This window comes from Chaetodon auriga, chromosome 7, assembly GCF_051107435.1.
Source record: "Chaetodon auriga isolate fChaAug3 chromosome 7, fChaAug3.hap1, whole genome shotgun sequence".
NCBI lineage: Eukaryota > Metazoa > Chordata > Actinopteri > Chaetodontiformes > Chaetodontidae > Chaetodon > Chaetodon auriga.
Genome location: NC_135080.1, coordinates 7,568,796 through 7,587,485, shown reverse-complemented (window position 1 = coordinate 7,587,485; position 18,690 = coordinate 7,568,796). Strand labels below are relative to the sequence as shown.

The window sequence follows — 18,690 nt, the reverse complement described above, 5'->3', positions numbered from 1 at the left end:
AAATTAAGACAAAAATAAACTTATTCAGCTGATTTGGTCACATTTCACCACTGAGCAAAAGTGGTATCTTCTAGACCACATGACAGCCATCTGCAAACATAAGAGGGGACTTTGTCCAATCTGAGCTCGAGTGACTCAGCCAAGATCGGAAGGCAAGAGTGGGAGTCACGATGAATCCAGGTGAATCACACAGAACAACTGGAACACACACACAAAAAAAAAAACATGGAAGAAATTTATTTTTTATTAATCCAGTTAATAAATAAGCTTTTTTTGGATTTTTCTTAAAATGTTCAAAGAGATACGGGAACAATCGTAACCAATTATCAGTATGCAACTGCAAATTGTCTTTTCAAAACAAGTTTGTTGCTTTATTAGTATTGAGCTTTCACTCCAGGTTTACAAAAAAACCCACACAATATCAAAAGGTGTAATACACTTTGAGCATTTTGAGCTTCGGGCAAATAATTAGAAAAGTAGGCAAACTGTGTTTTACAACATGACAGTGATAAAAATCACACAAAGGGGAGAGCTTTGACTGTTAGATGCTATTGGCCTTTGAAAACTGACAGATTCATTAGGAGTTCTGTGAAAACTGGGCTGGACTTAAGAGACAAAAACTTCTACTGCAGCAAGTTAAACCACGTTTTTTTATTGATTTATAAGTTTGGTTTGTATTTTCTCAACATATTCATATGCAGTTACATATAAATGTTAAAATACAAAACTGTTTATCTTGGCATTGGCTGCTCCTATGTTAGCTTTTGTAGTCAGAAATTAGAAAGAACTGGCATACCCAGTCAAAGTGGTATCTGCCTATATGCACTCCCAATATAACGTTGCTACAGGTTCTGACTGTTAAATCAACGGTTTAAAAATCCAAAAGCAACTTCAAGTAATTTATTAGTGGATAAAAACATTCAGTCTTTAAAATCTGAGTGAGAATCTTAATGTTACAATTCAGGCCGTACTTGTGCAGTAGAATAAAGGCTGTGCATCGGTAATTGAGTCTTGTATGCGAGGACAACTGAAGCGTCCCCACTCTGAGAAGATGCACCGAGACTGTCGACAAAACAGTGAGTGTACTTTTATTGTTCATGAAGTATAAACAATCTAATGTGAAACATCTCTCATGAAACACGGCGTGACGCTAACACAAACAAATGATTCGATCTACAAATACTGCATAGTTTAATCAGTGCATTTGGATACGCATGTATTCTAACATCAAGGGAAATGAAAGTTGAGGTCAATGTATTTTTGGTGTTGTTATGCATCTATTTGGAAAGTGTAAACACTACATAAGAACCGTGTTTGGTTCCACCTTCCTGAGCACGTCCTCTGATCCATTCTTTCGAACAGAATAACTGACCGAGTCAAAAGAACAAACGACCTTGTCAAGATAAGAATTTCCCATTATATACTATCTATACATCTATAGACTTTTAAAATATCATGGGATTTACTGTACATGATAGATGTAGCACACATCTCCTGTTCATCAAAATTCGGTGCCAACAGCCGGAGTAGCAAGATTCGGCAGACATGAAGCTTATACAATGCCTTAGTTTGTGCTGCTTCATTGAAAAAAGCAATTTAGTGGAGCTGACAAACTGCCCCTCAAGTACAATTGACCTCAAGCACAGGAGAAGGGAGAGAGCTCGGACACCTGGTGTCTTCACGACAAAGACACTTCCAAGGTCAGTGCTAAGAGTGCTTAGAGTCGCTGGGAGCCACTGAGTTTCCCTACGCTAATAACCGGATGGCCCCGTTCTCAGAGCCCAGCAGCAGGAGCCTCTTGGTGGGCAGGACTGCCAGGCTGGTCAGAGTGCCGCGGAAGTTCTCCGAGCTCAGCTTTGTACTGCTAACAGGGCTCAGGGAGATATCCGCCATGGAGTACACCCCAATCTTGTTAGCCACTGTTCCGGTTACAATCTCTGAACCGTAAAGGTCAAAGGCGTGAATGGGGTCGGACTGCGACTTGTACTGGCGAAAAGGCTTGTGTTCCAGATCTTTCCACACAGTGAGTGTGTAGTCAGTGGAGGAGCTGATGACCAAGTTTCCTTCTGCGGCCTGAAAAGTAACAACACAAGAAAGGAAATCACAGGCTGTAGATGTTAAATTCAAGTATTCAACATGTGAATTTCCCTGGCGTGAGATAAATAAAGTCTTATCTTACCTTATCTTAAGCAACAACATTGTTTTTCAAAACTGTGATTATTACTTGTAATGCAATTAAATGTCCTTTTAAATACCCTGTAATTAACAAATATGAATACTTCTAAAGTGGCAAAAAAAACTACATTACTTGATTTTAAGGGTGATTTCATATTAAAATGACTTAAAACAGAAATGTGCAGCACACATATTCAGACAGATAAATAAGGCAACAGCCGACAGCCTTATTTGCTTTTATCCATTTTGACCCACAAACGCAGGACCTGTAGTTGGGAGTCAGTCGAATCAGCTTGATATTCTTTACTTCCTAGAAAATGTATTTCGAATAAGACAAAATAGTGACGTTTATTTGTTTTTAATGTCCCAGCTAACTGCGAGAACAGGCAGTGGTTGTTACACGCAACAATTGAGGGGAAGTCTGAGTAACATGAATGTGCCAATGAGAACCAATGTGGTCTTTCTAATGAGTAACCTCTGTCCATATTTGCCTAAACTTGTGCCTTTAAAACTAGAGATACAATCCTTGACCTAATTTGGGGTTAAATAAAGTTTGCTCATCCTTGCGCTCTGTTGACAGCAGATTTGCTGGGTACAACTTTCACCATCTCTGCACCGCTTCATATCTCTCCACCACTTCCTCTGTGGAATGTCAAAATAAAACCGTCCTTTTAAAAATTTATCACATGACTACTGAAAAGTCCAGCCCCACCTTCTGGCTTGAGTATATGAAGTGGTGCCGCAATACAGGAACAGGTCAGTATTTTAGAACATTTTATGGGACAGGACTGATGTCATACAATAGCTCGGGTGTTTTACACATATGGCACTAAATAAAGACAACATTGACACCACACCTATGAAATTACAGGTTGAATGCACATTAAACTGCAACACTGCTCGTCCTGACAATTCCAAATCCACTGCAATTAATGAAACACTGGGTTTGAGTCAACACCAGGGCCAAGTGATAAACTGTCACTGCGTGGGTTGTGATCTCCACAGCTGTGGTCGACCAAAAGTTTCCACCGTTTACCGGAAAGCCTGTTTAATTCCCACCACATTCTGCTGGTCTATGCGAGTCTTCAAATCGGCTACCAAAGGACAAAATATCTTGTGACAGATATACAGGTTTTCTAAAAACACAATAAACACTTAAACTAGTGTTTAGTTGATGGTGAACCCATCATCCAATCCCACCTCAAACTCATACAGCCTTTCAGAAATCACTACATGCTTACAAACTGGACAAAGTAATGAGTAATGATTGAGAAATTATCCAGAGCTTGGCTACAAGTTTATCTGGCAAAGCAACCGCCCAATTTTTGTGACACACTGCATGACCAGCGTCCCCCAGCCCAAGTCTTGTGTAAACAACTTGACGGCTAAGAGTCCCACGCACGTCAGTGTTGGGAAACACACGCTGAATATGAGTACTTTGTGTAACAAGAGTTCAAATTAGTGTGTGGACACGATTTGATCAAGGAATCACTTTCTGAAACACAAAAACAACACGTTCTATCCTACAATCAGCAAGTCACACATATTTCTGTGTACCTTGAACATACAAAGCCTGAAACAGTATTTAGTATTCACCCACTTTGAGTTTTTAAATTGTATTGCATGACAACATTGAATTGTAGTGTTTGGACGTTGTGAAGAATAATAATTATTCTGAACAACGGACAAAAAAAAGACTCTTTTGTGATAATGCGGCAGAAAGAAGGAATGTTTTCACACTCTTCTACTTGGTGCATTAAAGACACTCCAAAACTGAAGTGATGGCTGCCAAACTGCAACCTTTTCAGTAGAGAAATTTTAATTTATGTCTTTCTTTCCTTCCTTTGTTTCTCAAGTCTGGTGGGTGTCAAACTGTGACTTTGATACGTACACATTTTTATTGTATCGATGATACTATAGTATGATAGAATTTGACATGAACAGCTTTTCCATAATGTTATCAAATAGCTGAAATTACTATTTCAAATGAATGGTTTATCCATTTAGTTGGCCAGAGACCTTTTGTTGCATCTCATCCCTCCTCTCCTTCCCCCATTTCTTGCCTCCTTGTTACTGTCTGCTATATAAATAAAGACAAAGACGCTCCAAAAAGTACAAATAAAAATCCCTTTTTCATTGCATGCATAACTACTGTTGTTGATGTCAAAACCTCATGGAGTCTGTTTTACTGTCACTAGTAGATCATATTCCAGTAGACAGAAAGGACATATTTACTAACCACTGAGTACTGACTATGATGTTCCCCAGAGGCAGCCCTGGACAGTTACACAGATGTAAGATAAAGAAAACCACACGCACACTCTCTCTCTAATTATACCTTCATTTGGAGGATGTCTCCCTCATGAGCCGGCCAGCCCTTCAGAATAAGTCCAGTACGTGCATCTAGCAGAACAATGAAGCCAGATGAGAAACCTGCAGCCACGGTGCGCCCTGAAGGGCTCACTGCCAGGTAGCGGATGAGCCCAGCGCTCACATTGTTGTATGCCAGACGAAATTCATGCTGGGGACACAGGGGAAGATTTGTCACTGTCAAGGCTGAATAACTCTGTTGTGGAGAAGTGTAAAACATGCTACCATTTCAGAAAACACAGTAATGATTGATAATTGGTGGATGCTGTATGGAGTAGGTCTTGACAGAATGAGCTTGCTAAGTGAAATTGCTACCTGCAGTCCTGGTTTGCGAGGATCAATGAAGCGGAGAACAGAATCCGCGCTGCCAAACACAACACTGCAGTGTGGAGCTGGCATGGTGGTGACAGCTGTGATGGGATTCTTCCCGTCCACGGCTTCATACGAGCGGATCTGCTTGCCTGAGGACAACAGAGAGAGTGTAGATAGAAAAGCTGAAGTTACTTCATTCCATCGATTCGAGTCTCGCGTCCTTTAACTAACCTCATAAACAATTTTACAGATGCACAGTTCTGATCATGAGCAGAAATGCATTCTGCTTGATCTCTTACCTGTAAACTGGTCCCACAGGTGCACAGTACCATCACAGCTGACAACCTCCTGCGAAGTCTCCAGCTGTCCAACATAGAAGACTGACTTTCGATGGTCGCTGTACGTCAGCCTGGGCTCCACCTCCTGTGTTCCATCCCCGTGGTTATAGAGGGGCCAGAGTTTCACAGTCTTGTCTTTACTACCAGAAAGGAAGTAATCTTCTCCTGCCAGTGGAGCCAAACACTTTGTGGTGCCTGAATGACCCAGGAAGCTCTGCAGTCGGATCTGGTGGAAGTGGAAATGTGGATCCTGCTGGTTGAGGCCAATCTCATACTGCCAGTAGGCCAGCCAGTTGCCCTGCAATGAGCGGCCGCTGCGAGGGAGCTCCTGCTTCAGGGCACTGTCCTCTAGGGTGGGGCCCATCACCCAGGAGGAAGAAAAGGAAGCTGTGCCGACGGATGGAGTGGTGAAGGTGGAGGCAGTGGTGATGATGGGTGTGGTATGGCTGGAGCGTCCCCAGGAGTTGGCCAAGCCCATGTTTGAGCTACCGTCATAATCAGCATCACGTGACACTTGTATGCGGTTTCCTACCAGGTGGCTCCCAAAAGTGCCTGACTCAGGGAGGGAGTCTCCGAGCTGGGTGGAGATGGTCGAGGGTGCAGGGAATGGGCTGCAACCGGCACGTCTGGCAAAACCCGAAGAGAGACCCATGGAGGAAGCAGGTAGCTCCACCCTGGATGCTGTTGTGGGGTTCGTTTCTGGACTCACCTGACTCAGACTATGATGGTAGGATTGGGCCAACTGCCAGACCAGCTCATGGTTGGGAACCAGCTTTCGAATTGCCATGTCACCTACAGAAATCACAACACAGGATATATTTGATTTTAGCACAGAGTATACTGCCTTCTTCTTGCAACACAGGGTATTTTGTATTTGGCACAGGATGAGGCTTCCCTACCTATGAGACAATAGAAGGGGATGTAGGAGGCATGAGCCATCTCAGGGTTAAAAACAGTCTGCAGCTCCTCCAATACCCCCAACTCATATGTGACATTTGACTCTTCGGATGTGCAAACGTCCACAACCATGACTTCTCCCACAAGTCTGCGAGGGGCCCTGTCCAGCTACAGTGCAAGAGAGACAGTCACCACATCTGCAAATCTCCCATTCCATCTTAAAAAGAAATACTGTCGATGCAACTACATGAAGGAACTTCAAATCATCTGATGCAACAAGAAAAAACATCCTGCCATGCTCACAAATGTATGTACTCTCTTTCTCTGTCTGTCTCAAAGTCAGCTTGCATTCCAAGTTTCTGTCTCATTTTTATTTTCATCTGCCTTTGTGTGATTTGTTGTTGTCAGGCTCTTTGTGACAGATATGCTTGTTGAGAGCATTCTAGAAATAAACTGAACGTGGTGCCTGTCAGTCTCCATGTGCAGCGTTCGTGCGCGTGCATACCTGGGGCTGCAGAGAATGCAGCAGAGAGAAAACAGCAAAGAACCGACGCAGAGTGTCAGCCATATGCTGTTGCACCATCTCCCTCCCAATGCGCAGACAGATGAGAGCCATCAGGCTGAGTGTCTTGAGACAGACAGCAGTGCGTGTCTGCACCCCACTGGGGAACCTGAGTACAGCAGGATGGGTAAAAGCGAGCAGAGGATGAATGACAGTTCTATCACACTTCAAGTACGACCATTTGTAAATTAAAAAGATACTGAAAAACTGATTGATGCCTTGATTTCACGCAGACTCGATTACGGTAATGTACTATTTGCTGGTCTCCTGAAAATAACCACTAAGAGACTTCAGCTCATTCAGAACTCTGCAGCTCAGCTATCAACCAGAGACAAGAGGAGAGAGCACATTAGTCCGGTGTTAGCTGCTCTGCACCGGCTTCCTGTAACATTCAGAATTGATTTTAAAGTCCTCCTATATACAGAGCCCTCAATGGGCTAGGATGAAGATACATTGCTAAATCCCTTGTTCGGAATTTGCCGTCAAGCTGCTGGTTTACTGGAGGTTCCCAGCAGGCGAAAGAAAATCAGTGATGAAGCCTTTGTTAATTATGCCTATAGATATCAGGGCAGCCAGCTCACTTAATATTTTAAAAAGAAAGCTTAAATCTTCACTTCAGCCTTTAATTAGCTATGACTTACCTGATACAAGCCTGAAACTTATGCACTGCTGCACTTCTTTTAAACTGCTGTATTTTACTTGATTTTCTGCATTCAATATATTCTATTTTTTAACTTTATTCTATAACTACTATGCAGTGGTAATGAAACCTAAAAATACATCTAGTGTATGTGTGTGGTTGTAATGTATGTTATTTACCCCATACGAGGGGTGGTGAGCAGGTCCAGCAGTGGCAGGAGCACATCCTGATTGATCTTCATAAGCATGTCCATCAGAGTGGTATCAGAGAGAAAGACAATGATCTTCTGTGTAAGTGCAACAGCTCCAAGCAGACTCGCCTCCTTTCGTGTGTTGAGCCGCTGTGAAGAAGGTGGAGAAACCTGGAAACATACACATTTGAGAAATCAAAGCACACTTTGTTAATGTTCTTAGACAAATAGTGAACTTAAAAAGCCATATGATGCTTTGTGTGTGTGAGTGCTGCTATGTCCCCCTTACCAGGTATCCTATATAAGGCAGGTACTGGTAAGTGAGTACAGGCTCTCCATAAAGTTGAGCTATGTAGATGAGACAGTCCAATACAGGGCCTGCTGTCTGGTCTCCAACCACAGGTTTCTTCTCATACACGCTGCCCAATCCCACACTCTCCAGACTGCTGTCCTCAGACACAGGGGCCACAAACTGGTGTTTCTGAGGCCCTACAGGCAGAGAACACGAGAAGGAAATGGGCTGAAGGAAACACAAGCAGTAACAGATGAAACATGTTTGAATCACAAAACTCCAGAGCATGGTTCTGTCAGTGTTGCAGCACATAAATATGGCAATGAAACTTTGTATGTTCTGTATGTTACTTACCAATGTAACAATTTGTAAGCAATCTCAGCAAATTTCTTGCAATGTATCGAGACGTCACTGTTGGTCCAAGCTTTGCTGACAGCCATCGCACTGTTTTGCAGACTGTATCTGTGTGTGGAGACATGATTAAAAACATTAGACATGAATCAGTAAAACACAATTTCACATAAACCTCAATGCAATTCACTCACCAAGAAGAATCTTTTGCTCTTTCTCCTCAGACTCTTCTGATGGATCGTGGTCATCCTCCTCCTGCTCTCCCGCATTGCCTTTATCAGTCTCTTCCAGTGCCATTCCATTCACAAATTCTCCCTCCAGAGTTGCAACTGTGGCTCCTGAAGCTTCTGTGCAACCAGAGAGAGTGAGCTCCAGGTTGGGAGCAGCCGGGTCATCTGTACCCTCTTTGCCCTCATTAGTCTCAGTCACCTCTTCTTCCTCCAGCTCTCCTCCCTCCTCTCCCTCACTAGCGTGTTTCAGGTCCTGGCTGCTGTCAGCTGATTTGAGACTGGCTCGATCCCGCATGGAGTCTCCATCGCCTAGTGACAGCTCACTTGTGCTGCTTTTGTCACTTAGTTTCCCCACACTTAAAGACTCCTGGTCTTGATCCTTGGCTGCAGAGTTCTGGCTCTGCTGTTTCCCAGCAGCCACCCCTGCTCCACTGTTGACATAGAATCCATTCTGAAAGTCCTCTGCCTCTGAGAGAAACACTTGGTCATTGAGGCTGATGCCAGAGGCGTAATCAACCAGCCCTGAATCTCCCACCACAACTCCTCCACTGGCTCCACTGCTACCTCCCATATTCCCGCTGACAGACCCAGAAGACGGTCGTCCCTCACCACACTGAAAGTCTTCTTCCTCTTCCTCTCCTAGATTGCACGTACCACCCCTCAGCCCTTTGCAAGCTTCCCCACCAGAGCCTGAGATGCAGCTTTCAAAGCCAGTGATGACCTGCAGCACATGGGGGAGTAGGCTGGACAGAAAGGCTTGCAGGCCGAGCCTCACAATCAGCTGCAGAATAAAGCAGTCAGTGTAAAGATAGAAACGTCCTCGCAGGCAGTGAGGGTTTTCATAAACGTTGATCAGTGGCTTCTGTAAGTACTTGTTTGCATTTCTGGGACCCAGCACCCTAGAGATGGGCTCGAAAAGGTACCAAGCAGCATAGACAGCAGTGGACTCTTCAAGCATGAGGGCTAGAATGAAGGGCAAGAGAATCTCAAGACCCTCAGCTGTGATGTTTCCCCGCAACAGTGTCTCAAGCTGCTGCCACAGGTGAAAGACAACATCTCTTCCTTGAAGACTAGACGTAGTCTCCATCTTGGTGTGATAGGAAAAGATAAATTGATGAAGTGCTGCAAAATAAGAAGGGAAAGGAAAGGGGGAGATGATTGAGTTCAACAACTGGCAGGGGTGTGGGGGAGGCAGACCGTCGCAGATGGGGTCATAATTGAAAAGGAGTGGACGTGGGCAATCTGGTACGTCTCTATGTGCTATTCCAGAGTGCTTCTCTATTAGCAGCAGTGTCTCCAGAGCATGATGCAAAGACAGTGGCACATCACGGAGGCTGGCAGAGCATAGCTTCATAACAGCTTGGAAACGCTGTCTGAGGGGGTTGCCTGGTTTCAGTCCTCTCAGTTTAGAGGAGTAGAATATCTCAGCGATGAGAACACCAAGGGCCTGCATGTCTCTTTGGTAGAGCTGTGTAAGAGAGGGTAGAGATTCAACTATCACATCGTCTCTCATGCAGTCACTAGATCCTGCAGGATGCCACACTTCAGCATGCAGACTCTTCACCAGGAAATTGTTCAACTTCTCCAGCTCTTCCAAAGGCTGCAATGGGTTGAAGCCTTCGGGGAGGGTGATTTTGATTTCCTCTGCATTGGTGGCAGTTAGACTCCCCTCCCCATGTTTTTTGTTCGTTGGCCCACCTCTTTGTAACATGGCACTGCGTAAACCAGGGCCTAAGCCGCTTGTGAAATCACCAGGGAATGAACTCGGGGACTGAGATACAGTAAGTGCAGTGTGCTCTGCTCCCAACTTTCCTCCCGTCGTGCTTGGCATTGGGACAGAGCAGGACACAGGACCAGAGGAGCCAGTGGACGATAATGAGTCTAAAGCTTCCATACCTTGTTCAAGCTCTTCATCTCTGTCTACCACGGTCCATGCACTGGACTCACATCCTGTGGACTCTGGCACCATTCCATCCACAGTGTCAGCCATGGTGTTGATTTGAGGGACGTGTAGAGAAGGCACAGTAAGAGCAGCAAGGCCAAGGAGAGGAGGTTCTGCTGGGGCATACTGGGAAGGAGATAAGCGGGGCGGGTGGGGCTGGTCAAACAGCTGAACTACACCATAGGTAGTCAGATTGGTGTGGTTGTCCACTAGGTGCAGGCACACATTCTTGGCCTTGACAGCTTCTTTACCAGAAAGCTTATAACCAAATGTGAGATCTATCCAGTGATGCAAATGCTGGGACACCTCTCTGCTCTCCAGAAGGCGTCGATGGACCTCAATGAACTCCTCACACGACTTGCACCAGGAAGGCACATCCAGGTCTGGCATGTCGGGGTGGATAGAGCGGAAAATGGAGGGATCTGTGTAGAACTCTGGAATGCACTCATCAGGGGTCCAGCTCTGCATGCGCTCCATACTGGCTGGGTATTCATTAGGCTCCCACTGGGATCTAACATGGCTGCACAACACTGACTTGGGTGTCTGCCGGGCTTTGTAGACATAGTAGGTAATGTCTGAGAGCACATCAGATATGTGATGAGGTACATGGAGGTGGTCAGGCTGTCCAGCACCACCAGCACCAACAGAGCCACTGAGGTCTCCGCCTACACCACTTCCACCTACCCCATTACCCACTGCAGCTGCCAAAGCCTCTTTGGTCATCTCATATGTGAAGTCCAGCTGCTTATCCCCTTTATTGAGCCTGAACTTTGACCTCCTGAGGTCCCGGAATTTTCCAAATGGCACAGTGAAATCCACCACCCAAGGCAGCACTGGGTGATAATTAGGGTCTCCTTCTCGCCGTCCTGCTAGCCTGTTCAGTTCCATCAAGTAGCGGAAGTTACTGACTCGTCCATGGACCCAGTCCAGAACCAACATCTTGAGTTCACCAAAGCAGTCTTTGCAAAGTCTCTTGTTCTCTTGGCTCATACATGAGTAGTCCCTTGGCAGGACACTTTTTGGCACTTCTCTGCCAGTAACATCACTGTTTGCATCCTCTTCTGCCCCAAGTTCCTCATAATGGGCTAGGTGGATCTTGAGGCGACTGCAGAGCTGCTCATCTACTGCTATGTCCTGTAGGGAGAGTTCTCCACAAGAAAGACCTGCTGCATGACATGTCTGCAGGGCTATGAGTAACTGGTACAGAATGAACAACACTTTGGCATGGCTGTTAGCAAGCTTGGCTGGGCTGAAGGAGACAATATCATGGAGTGAATACTGAGTATATGGTAGAATCACATAGAGCACCTCTGCTGTCTCCAGCAGACACTCTGCAGGCAGAACATTAGGACAAAGATGGTCTGACTGGGACTTGGAAAAGCAAGATGAACTGGATGACAAGTAGTTTTCTTTCTCCTTTTCTCTGGCTGGAGAAAGGGATGGAGACACTTTGTCAGATGAGATGAAAGTGGAATTGAAGAGCTTCTGTAAAGCCTGACGCACCGCATCTACAGCTGCAGTATGCATCTGCTCACTGGCTGCTGCATATGCCTGCACAAGCTTGTAGTGAGTGTCACGCCATAGATTCCTGAAAAGGGGGAAAACAAAAAAAGCTGATACATTACTGTCTCCAATGTGTTCGAGGTATTTCAAGCTCACACATAAAACTTTAAATTCAATGCAAACAAGGCGTTTACTTTACATGTCTTCTCAGAATACAATTGTCTAACAAGTTTAGTGTCAACAGTTAAGTGTGACTTTCTGAGTAAAGAAACCTATACCCAAAAACAACAAGCAAAAGTTAAATGCCTAATAGTGTATGAAAAACCCTGTCCTGACCACAGCAGGTACAAACGGATGCAACTGAATAAAGCTCATTCATATGCAAAAACAACACTTATAAAGACTAAAGGAACTCACAAAGGCAAGTTGTAACTAATGATTGTTTTCATTGTCAAATTAATCCAACCATTATTTTGTTGGGTAATTATTTAATCTATAACATGTTCGAAAGAAAGTAAAAAATAAACATCATGCACATGACACCAAATCTTCAGTTACTTGTTTTGTCTGCCCAACAGTCCAAAACCAGAAGTTGGTTTTCAAATTAACAAATTTAAACTAATATAAAATGAAGACTTTTCACTTTTCAGACGGTAGAACCAGAGAATGTGTGGCATTTTTGCTGGATAAATGACTTTCATGTGTAATCAATTAACAAAATTGTTTCTGCTCTGCAAAACATTATCAGAGAAAAGCTTGTTTTTAAATCCCTCTGGATGAGAGCCATGAACGCTCACAAATAATTGTAAATTGTTAAGGGAATGAGCTTTAAAGGAGATTTTTTTTTTAACTTTGGTTGAGCTTTAACACAGACATAAGGTTACAAATACAGCCACATTTTACAGTAGAAAATCAGAGTAGTATACAGTACCTGACATTATGTTGCGACACACACTGCATGGTTTTGACATAAGAATCCTGTGACATGAACTCCATTTGTTCATGACAGGGGTCTCTGGCCAATCTGTAGCTCAGCTTGCTTTTCCTCAGACCCTGAATGCACACACGTGTCCATCCAGGAGGCAACTTTGCTTGGGAACATTGGAGGTACGTCCGAATTTCTGCCTCACTGATGCTGTCGAAGCGGGCACAGCGCATGATCCTCCTCTCCCTCAGGCCCAGCACCCAGCGCGTAGGGACAAGGGCTACAAGCTCCCTGGGACGGGGACCTGGGCCTTGCTGCCGTCGGTCAACCCCCAAGTCCTTCTCAACTGCATTCATCAGCCAATCCATGGCAGGCCTCCAGTCCTTGTCAAGAGTCACACAATGTCCTGCTGCGTTCACCTCGCTGTCTCCCACAAGGACGACTTTCAGACATTCATGGAGGAGGAAATCAAAGCCATCAAGGGCAGACCTAATGTCCTCTTCCACCTGTCCGTCTGAGAATATAACTGAGAAGCATATACAGACAATTAAATACCCAACTACTGCTTTTGTAGTGCTTTAACAACAAAACTGCTGTACAACACTGCAAGGAGAGATGGTTGTTTTCTACAGAGATGAACAATACATTTCTGCAATGACAGAGTGATGAGATGTCGGTGAATGTGAAGTTTGAGCTAAGCTCAGCTCACATGACTGAACTGCTTCTGCTCCTTAAACCTACTCTACTGGGGCAAGTTTGCTAAAAGCGTTCACCTGTAGTGATTTAAAGTGAGACTTTACCACATGCTTCTGACCAAATGCACAACTCACTTTACTTAAGACAAGTTCCCAACACGATCATTTAGCACCAATACATAAAAGTTAGAATGAATTTTGTGCGTTAGCTTGGCTGCTAGCTGACTGGCAGAGGTAACATCCAAGAATCACCATAGTTCATCTGAAACCGAGACAATACTTATTGTAACCTTCAAACTAAACATATAGATGTTATTTAGCTTATAGCAACCTTCCTCACGTTGTAAGTACGCGAAAGTCAGTTGGTAGCTTTCAGAAGACAATTGGGGAAGTAGCATCAACTTAAGGCTAGAAGTTAGCTTAACGAAGTGGCTAACGTTACGATACCTAACTCCAAGCAGGAAAAAAACACCATGTAGTTACTAACATCCTGACATGAAGTCACACAAGAGCAGCTACACTGATTAGATGTAACTCTAATGTAATTACATAACAACAAAAACCAACAACAGCGCGTACTGCCGAATGTTTAGCTCACCTCTCACCACTTGTAGCAGTTGACAGCTAGCTAGCGTTAAGCTAACGAAGCACCGTCGGTTTCATGCATCGTGACTTTGTGCTACATTAACTTTATAAAACGCTGACATACTGCGGGACGGCATGTAACTGCTGGCTCCATTTTGTGATGCTTACTGATGCGTGTCAGCAGACAGACCGCAGTCAGTCAGCCGACGGTGTTTTTGTTCTGTGCTAGTTGGAGCCATGTTTTAGAAACGACACCTCACGTGACACAACATCAGCCTCATCTCATGTGACCGACGCTGCTGCCTGAAGCTGCAGCGCAGGCCAACTCCCTCAGTCAGCTGCAAGTTATATTCCATTAACATCAGATACGATGTTTGTGGGTCACTTGGTGCAGCAGAAGGAGACAGTGAACTGTACTGTAGATGTTCTGGCAGCTGGTGCGGTAAAATAGAGACTTCTCCTGGTGATTTGATTTAATTTAACAATGAATTTAAATAAACAGTTATAGCAGTGTATGCGTGTGCGTGAGAGAGATGCTTGTCACCTATCATTTCACTGCAAACTGCTAACTATTATATCTCACTGAGCAAAAGCAGTGTGTGAAAGCCTGGCTTTTGAGATCCCTGGAAATAACCTCATCTTATTTTAGGAAACAGGCCATTATGGAGTACTCTCCAAAATTATAGTTCTTCAAGATTGCAGTCTCCATTATGTTCAGTATAAAGTAATATTTCCTTTTGCCACCTGACTGTTGTGTAATGATAATAATCTCCACAAGGTGGCATTATGTGTGTTATTTCACAGGCCATTCTTTCAGCAGTCCTGTGCAGACATATTGTATACAGTATACAAATTTGGAGTCATTTGATCTTTTATTTGTTTCAGTGGTTCCAACTTTATCTCAATATTTTGTAATGTCCAGAAACAAAGAACTGCATCAAGACCTCTGTGTTCCACTATTGTAGGTCTATTCTGACAGTGTGGTGTAGTCGTATGGACATTACTGGAGACTGGTAACCAGTTGTGATGACTGGCCTACATTGAAATCAGGATTTCTACCACAACATTTAACGTACATGCTTGATTTTCCTTTAATGCTGCTCTTATACTGAGTTATTCTTCCACAAACTTACTCCAAATCTGTGGCAATTTGCAATGATTTGATGTTAGACATAAATGTGAGAATAGAGACCGAACAGAATGAATTTGTTTCTGTGGTCCATTTATGAGAATACAGCACAGTGTCATACACAAAAATACATAATTTCTTATTTGTACAGAAAACATTGATATTAACATGAACCTTTGAAAAATACTGGTGTATTCTTGTCAGTGTGCAAAGATCTATTTCTGTTTTTGCTGCCATATGAGTCCTGCTGTTGTCAGCACCTGAGCAAGACACTCCTGTGAATACTGTGCACAAAGCAACACAACTTTGTTAATTAACTGGAGATTTAAGTTTGTATATTCTTATGTATGGATGTTTTGAAAGCAAAGTTTGACTGGGGACTTTGAGTGCATGATAACTAATTTTAGGAAGGAAGCAACACAATAAAAGAAATAAATGAAATAAATAAATAACAAATAACAGTCCACAATTAAGGCAATTATTGTCAAAACCCAACAAGTGGACTGTCCTGATTTTAACAACCTTTTCATGTCTTCATAATTGGTAAAAATGAGTCTGCAGGCATGAATGTTGAAATCCCACACTGGTTTGTAGACTCACAATTACAGGAGCACAAATGAAAAGCTTCTCTCATCCCAGCATACCACCAATGCAACATAATTACTGTCAGCACTTTTACAGAGAAGATACAGCCAAAGAACATGACATTCCTTGGCTCAGCATATTATGTTCTTCTCTTAGTTCTGCTCTTAGTAGTTTTATAGTACTGCCAGGCAGAATGTGTTTTATGTCCTAAAGCGCAGTGTTGGTTTTGGTTTAAAGTTTTCGCTTCAAATGGCCTGAACTCACCGGGCACAAAAAGGGGCTGGACACACGAGGTACGCTGTGCATTGCATTACAGTAGCTCTGCAATAAATACTATTTGTACTTTTGTATTGTGTCACATCACTCAAAATAATGTGTCACCTCATAAAGAAACAAGACGGGATATGTGGTTTTCTGTCGGCTGAAAAAATAGCCTGAAGTGACATTTTACACCCTTTAAAAGCTTAAAAATGTACAGAGAGTTCAAAAGAGTTCACACTAAAACTAAGACGTTTTCATGGAAAAAGTCAAAACTTTATGAAATGTGAAAATCGTCTAAATCCAGAGAGATGAAAGTAGTTTATTCTGGCATCATTATCTCTGCCAACATGGTTATATTTTCTGTTGGTTTGCTTGTCTTGTTAGTTAATTGGATGACTAAAAAAAAAAACGTTAAATTTAGTAGACAGTTAGGTCACGGGCCGAGGGAAGAGCTTTGGTTCAGAGAGTGCAGTCACCCATTTATAAAGCAACATTCTCCCTCATAACACAGGAAGCTTTTTTCTCCTCTCGTCACAAATGTTTGGTGCAAGCACATTCAAATGACCCTCCAAAGGTTTCCTAGTTGCCAAATCCTTGCAAGTATAACAAATTTGACATCATACAGGAACATTATTTGGCCACAAATCGGCGGTCATGAATCTCAGCAACTCTGAAAGACTGTCTAAGACTTCCAAGCCATCTGTTCAGCAGCACCGAGCAAACAACCACAAGACTTTTCCAATTTCCAGATTCTCCTCTATACTTTTGTCTTCAGTTGTGTACCAAAAATCATCTCATCCACTGACTGTTAAATACAGTAATTTGAACCAAAGAGCAAAATGTAAAAGTGTGCCATGAAATAAGAGGCTGAATTAAGAAAACTAGGCACAACAAATCCAACCAAAACAGACGCCACAGGGTTACATTTAAAGCCAGGAGAGCTGTGTGTGTTACACAATACAGTAAAGAAAAATCCACATTGCTGTCAAAATATGTAGACTGCTGGTAAAGAAATGCATTTGTTGGACTACGTTTGAGGAAGCCAGGCTTTCCCCTCCTGGCATGAGGGTAAAATGCACTGATGTTGACTATTTATATACCCTGTGGTACTCTCACATGAGGTTTCAACAACCGTGCAAACATAGCACAACATAAACTGATTGATACACACAAATGAAGGCAATCTACTCTCCTGGAACTGGAAATATTTGAAGAAGTGGTGGCCATTTTGCCCACATGCCAAAAATATCCAATTTCCCATTTACGACAGTGTTATTTATTGCAGCACTTTGCGACAATTCATTTTACAGTTTAGTGACTTGTTCTTAACGGTGATTGAAACTAACAAACTCACTGTAATAGCAGGCATTTGAAAGGCTGCAGAGAGGCGGGGCTGAAGAATTCAGGTCAGTGGAGAGTGCACACCGAGGAAAGAAGGAGAACTGCTCACTGAAATAATTGCGAAATGCAATTTCTTAATCAGTGCACAGAATACAGGTAATTCGAAGCAGACACAAAATGTCTTGAATGGCAGCGCTTTGGTTGCAACACGTTGTCAAGGTTGGCAACAGCGCCCTGCTTTAAGGGAGACGTTATTATTTTATCTGCCAGTGTACACTGTGTTTCAATTAACTCTTCAGAAGCTCAGCTGAAGGTTTGAAGGTTTGTGTTCACTGGCCTGCAGCTTCCATGCTTGACACCGACCAGTAGATTGAGATATTTTTCAGACTTTTATCAGAAAAACTCTTTTTATGACTAGTTTCTTAAGCAGGTGGGACTCATGAGCTCAGTATTTTAAAAATCCAGGCGGTGGCCCATCATTCATCATTTATGACAAAAACACACCTTTGATAAAGATTACTAAAATTCACGGCCCCGTTGCCGGTCTGACACAGTTTTTCTAATTCACACCACAGTGAGTCACAGACTAATCTGTGTCATAATCTGATCTGATGCAACAGACATAAGTATTCACCTTTTCTTCATTCAAAGGAGGATACCAGCATGAATCAGCTCACTGTGCGCAGTTCTTTAACGGCCACAACTGACAAAATCCTCTTCACTACACTAAAGGAGTTAAAGGTTTCAGTCCACCTGTCCATATGTTGTGGCAGCTCAGTTCAGGTCAGCCGGAGTTTCGTCCCCTTTGCCGTAGCAGAACTGAATAGACTGTAATGCAATTGTGGCTGAGTTTGAGTGTTTGTGTGTGTGAAGTTTGAGAATGTGCTGGTAGTGGGTGTATGGTGTGGGATTCATCTATGTGGTTGTCAGGTTTGATGTATTATGTCCGGTTTTATGTATTTGTGTATTCTGAGGTTGTATGGAAGGTGGAAACAATTTTCTTTGCAGAAGGACAAACAAATCTAAATCTGATCTAATCAGCAACAGGAACTCCAAGTACCTCAGCTTTGTGTCAAGTTTGCAGTAGTTCAGTCAGTGTCAGCGACGACTGGAGAAAACAGGATTTGTTTTGGGGGGTTTTTTGTGATTATTTGGGAGGTTTGCTGATGGAAGAACTCTGTGGAAGAACCCTTTTTTGTTGATTCTGAGAATAATCAGTCAGTCAGCTCTTTTGTTTTGGTGTGAGCACCCTAGCTCTCTCTCTCTCTCTCTCTCTCTCTCTCTCTCTCTCTGCATTGTGATTCGCCCTCTCTCTCTCTGTCTCTCTCTCCTTTATCTGCTGTGGGACTCCCCCCCTCCTCCTCTCC

The 18,690-nt window shown here is 43.3% G+C and overlaps 1 protein-coding gene across 1 annotated transcript; it reads right to left on the bottom strand.

Annotated features, from left to right (window-relative positions):
• Positions 1-631: 631 nt before the first annotated feature.
• wdr81 (WD repeat domain 81) lies at positions 632-14,235 on the bottom strand. The gene is made up of 12 exons (XM_076735090.1): positions 14,021-14,235; positions 12,734-13,253; positions 8,322-11,887; positions 8,131-8,238; positions 7,774-7,973; positions 7,474-7,655; positions 6,598-6,763; positions 6,095-6,260; positions 5,157-5,987; positions 4,861-5,006; positions 4,514-4,696; positions 632-2,073 (listed from the first exon to the last, which is right to left on the bottom strand). The coding sequence occupies exons 2-12, from the start codon at positions 13,093-13,095 to the stop codon at positions 1,747-1,749; spliced, it is 6,237 nt and encodes a 2,078-aa protein (XP_076591205.1). The 5' UTR covers positions 13,096-13,253; positions 14,021-14,235; the 3' UTR covers positions 632-1,746.
• Between the last annotated feature and the right edge of the window lie 4,455 nt (positions 14,236-18,690).

What these genes read in the sequence shown, in the direction of transcription:
- wdr81 (XM_076735090.1), bottom strand. Translation starts at nt 13,095, where the DNA reads ATGGATTGGCTGATGAATGCAGTTGAGAAGGACTTGGGGGTTGACCGA. An exon ending in AGAGCAAAAGATTCTTCTTG is followed by an intron (nt 8,239 to 8,321) that starts GTGAGTGAATTG and finishes CTCCACACACAG; the next exon opens with ATACAGTCTGCAAAACAGTG. An exon ending in GAGACATCCTCCAAATGAAG is followed by an intron (nt 2,074 to 4,513) that starts GTATAATTAGAG and finishes GTTACTTTTCAG; the next exon opens with GCCGCAGAAGGAAACTTGGT.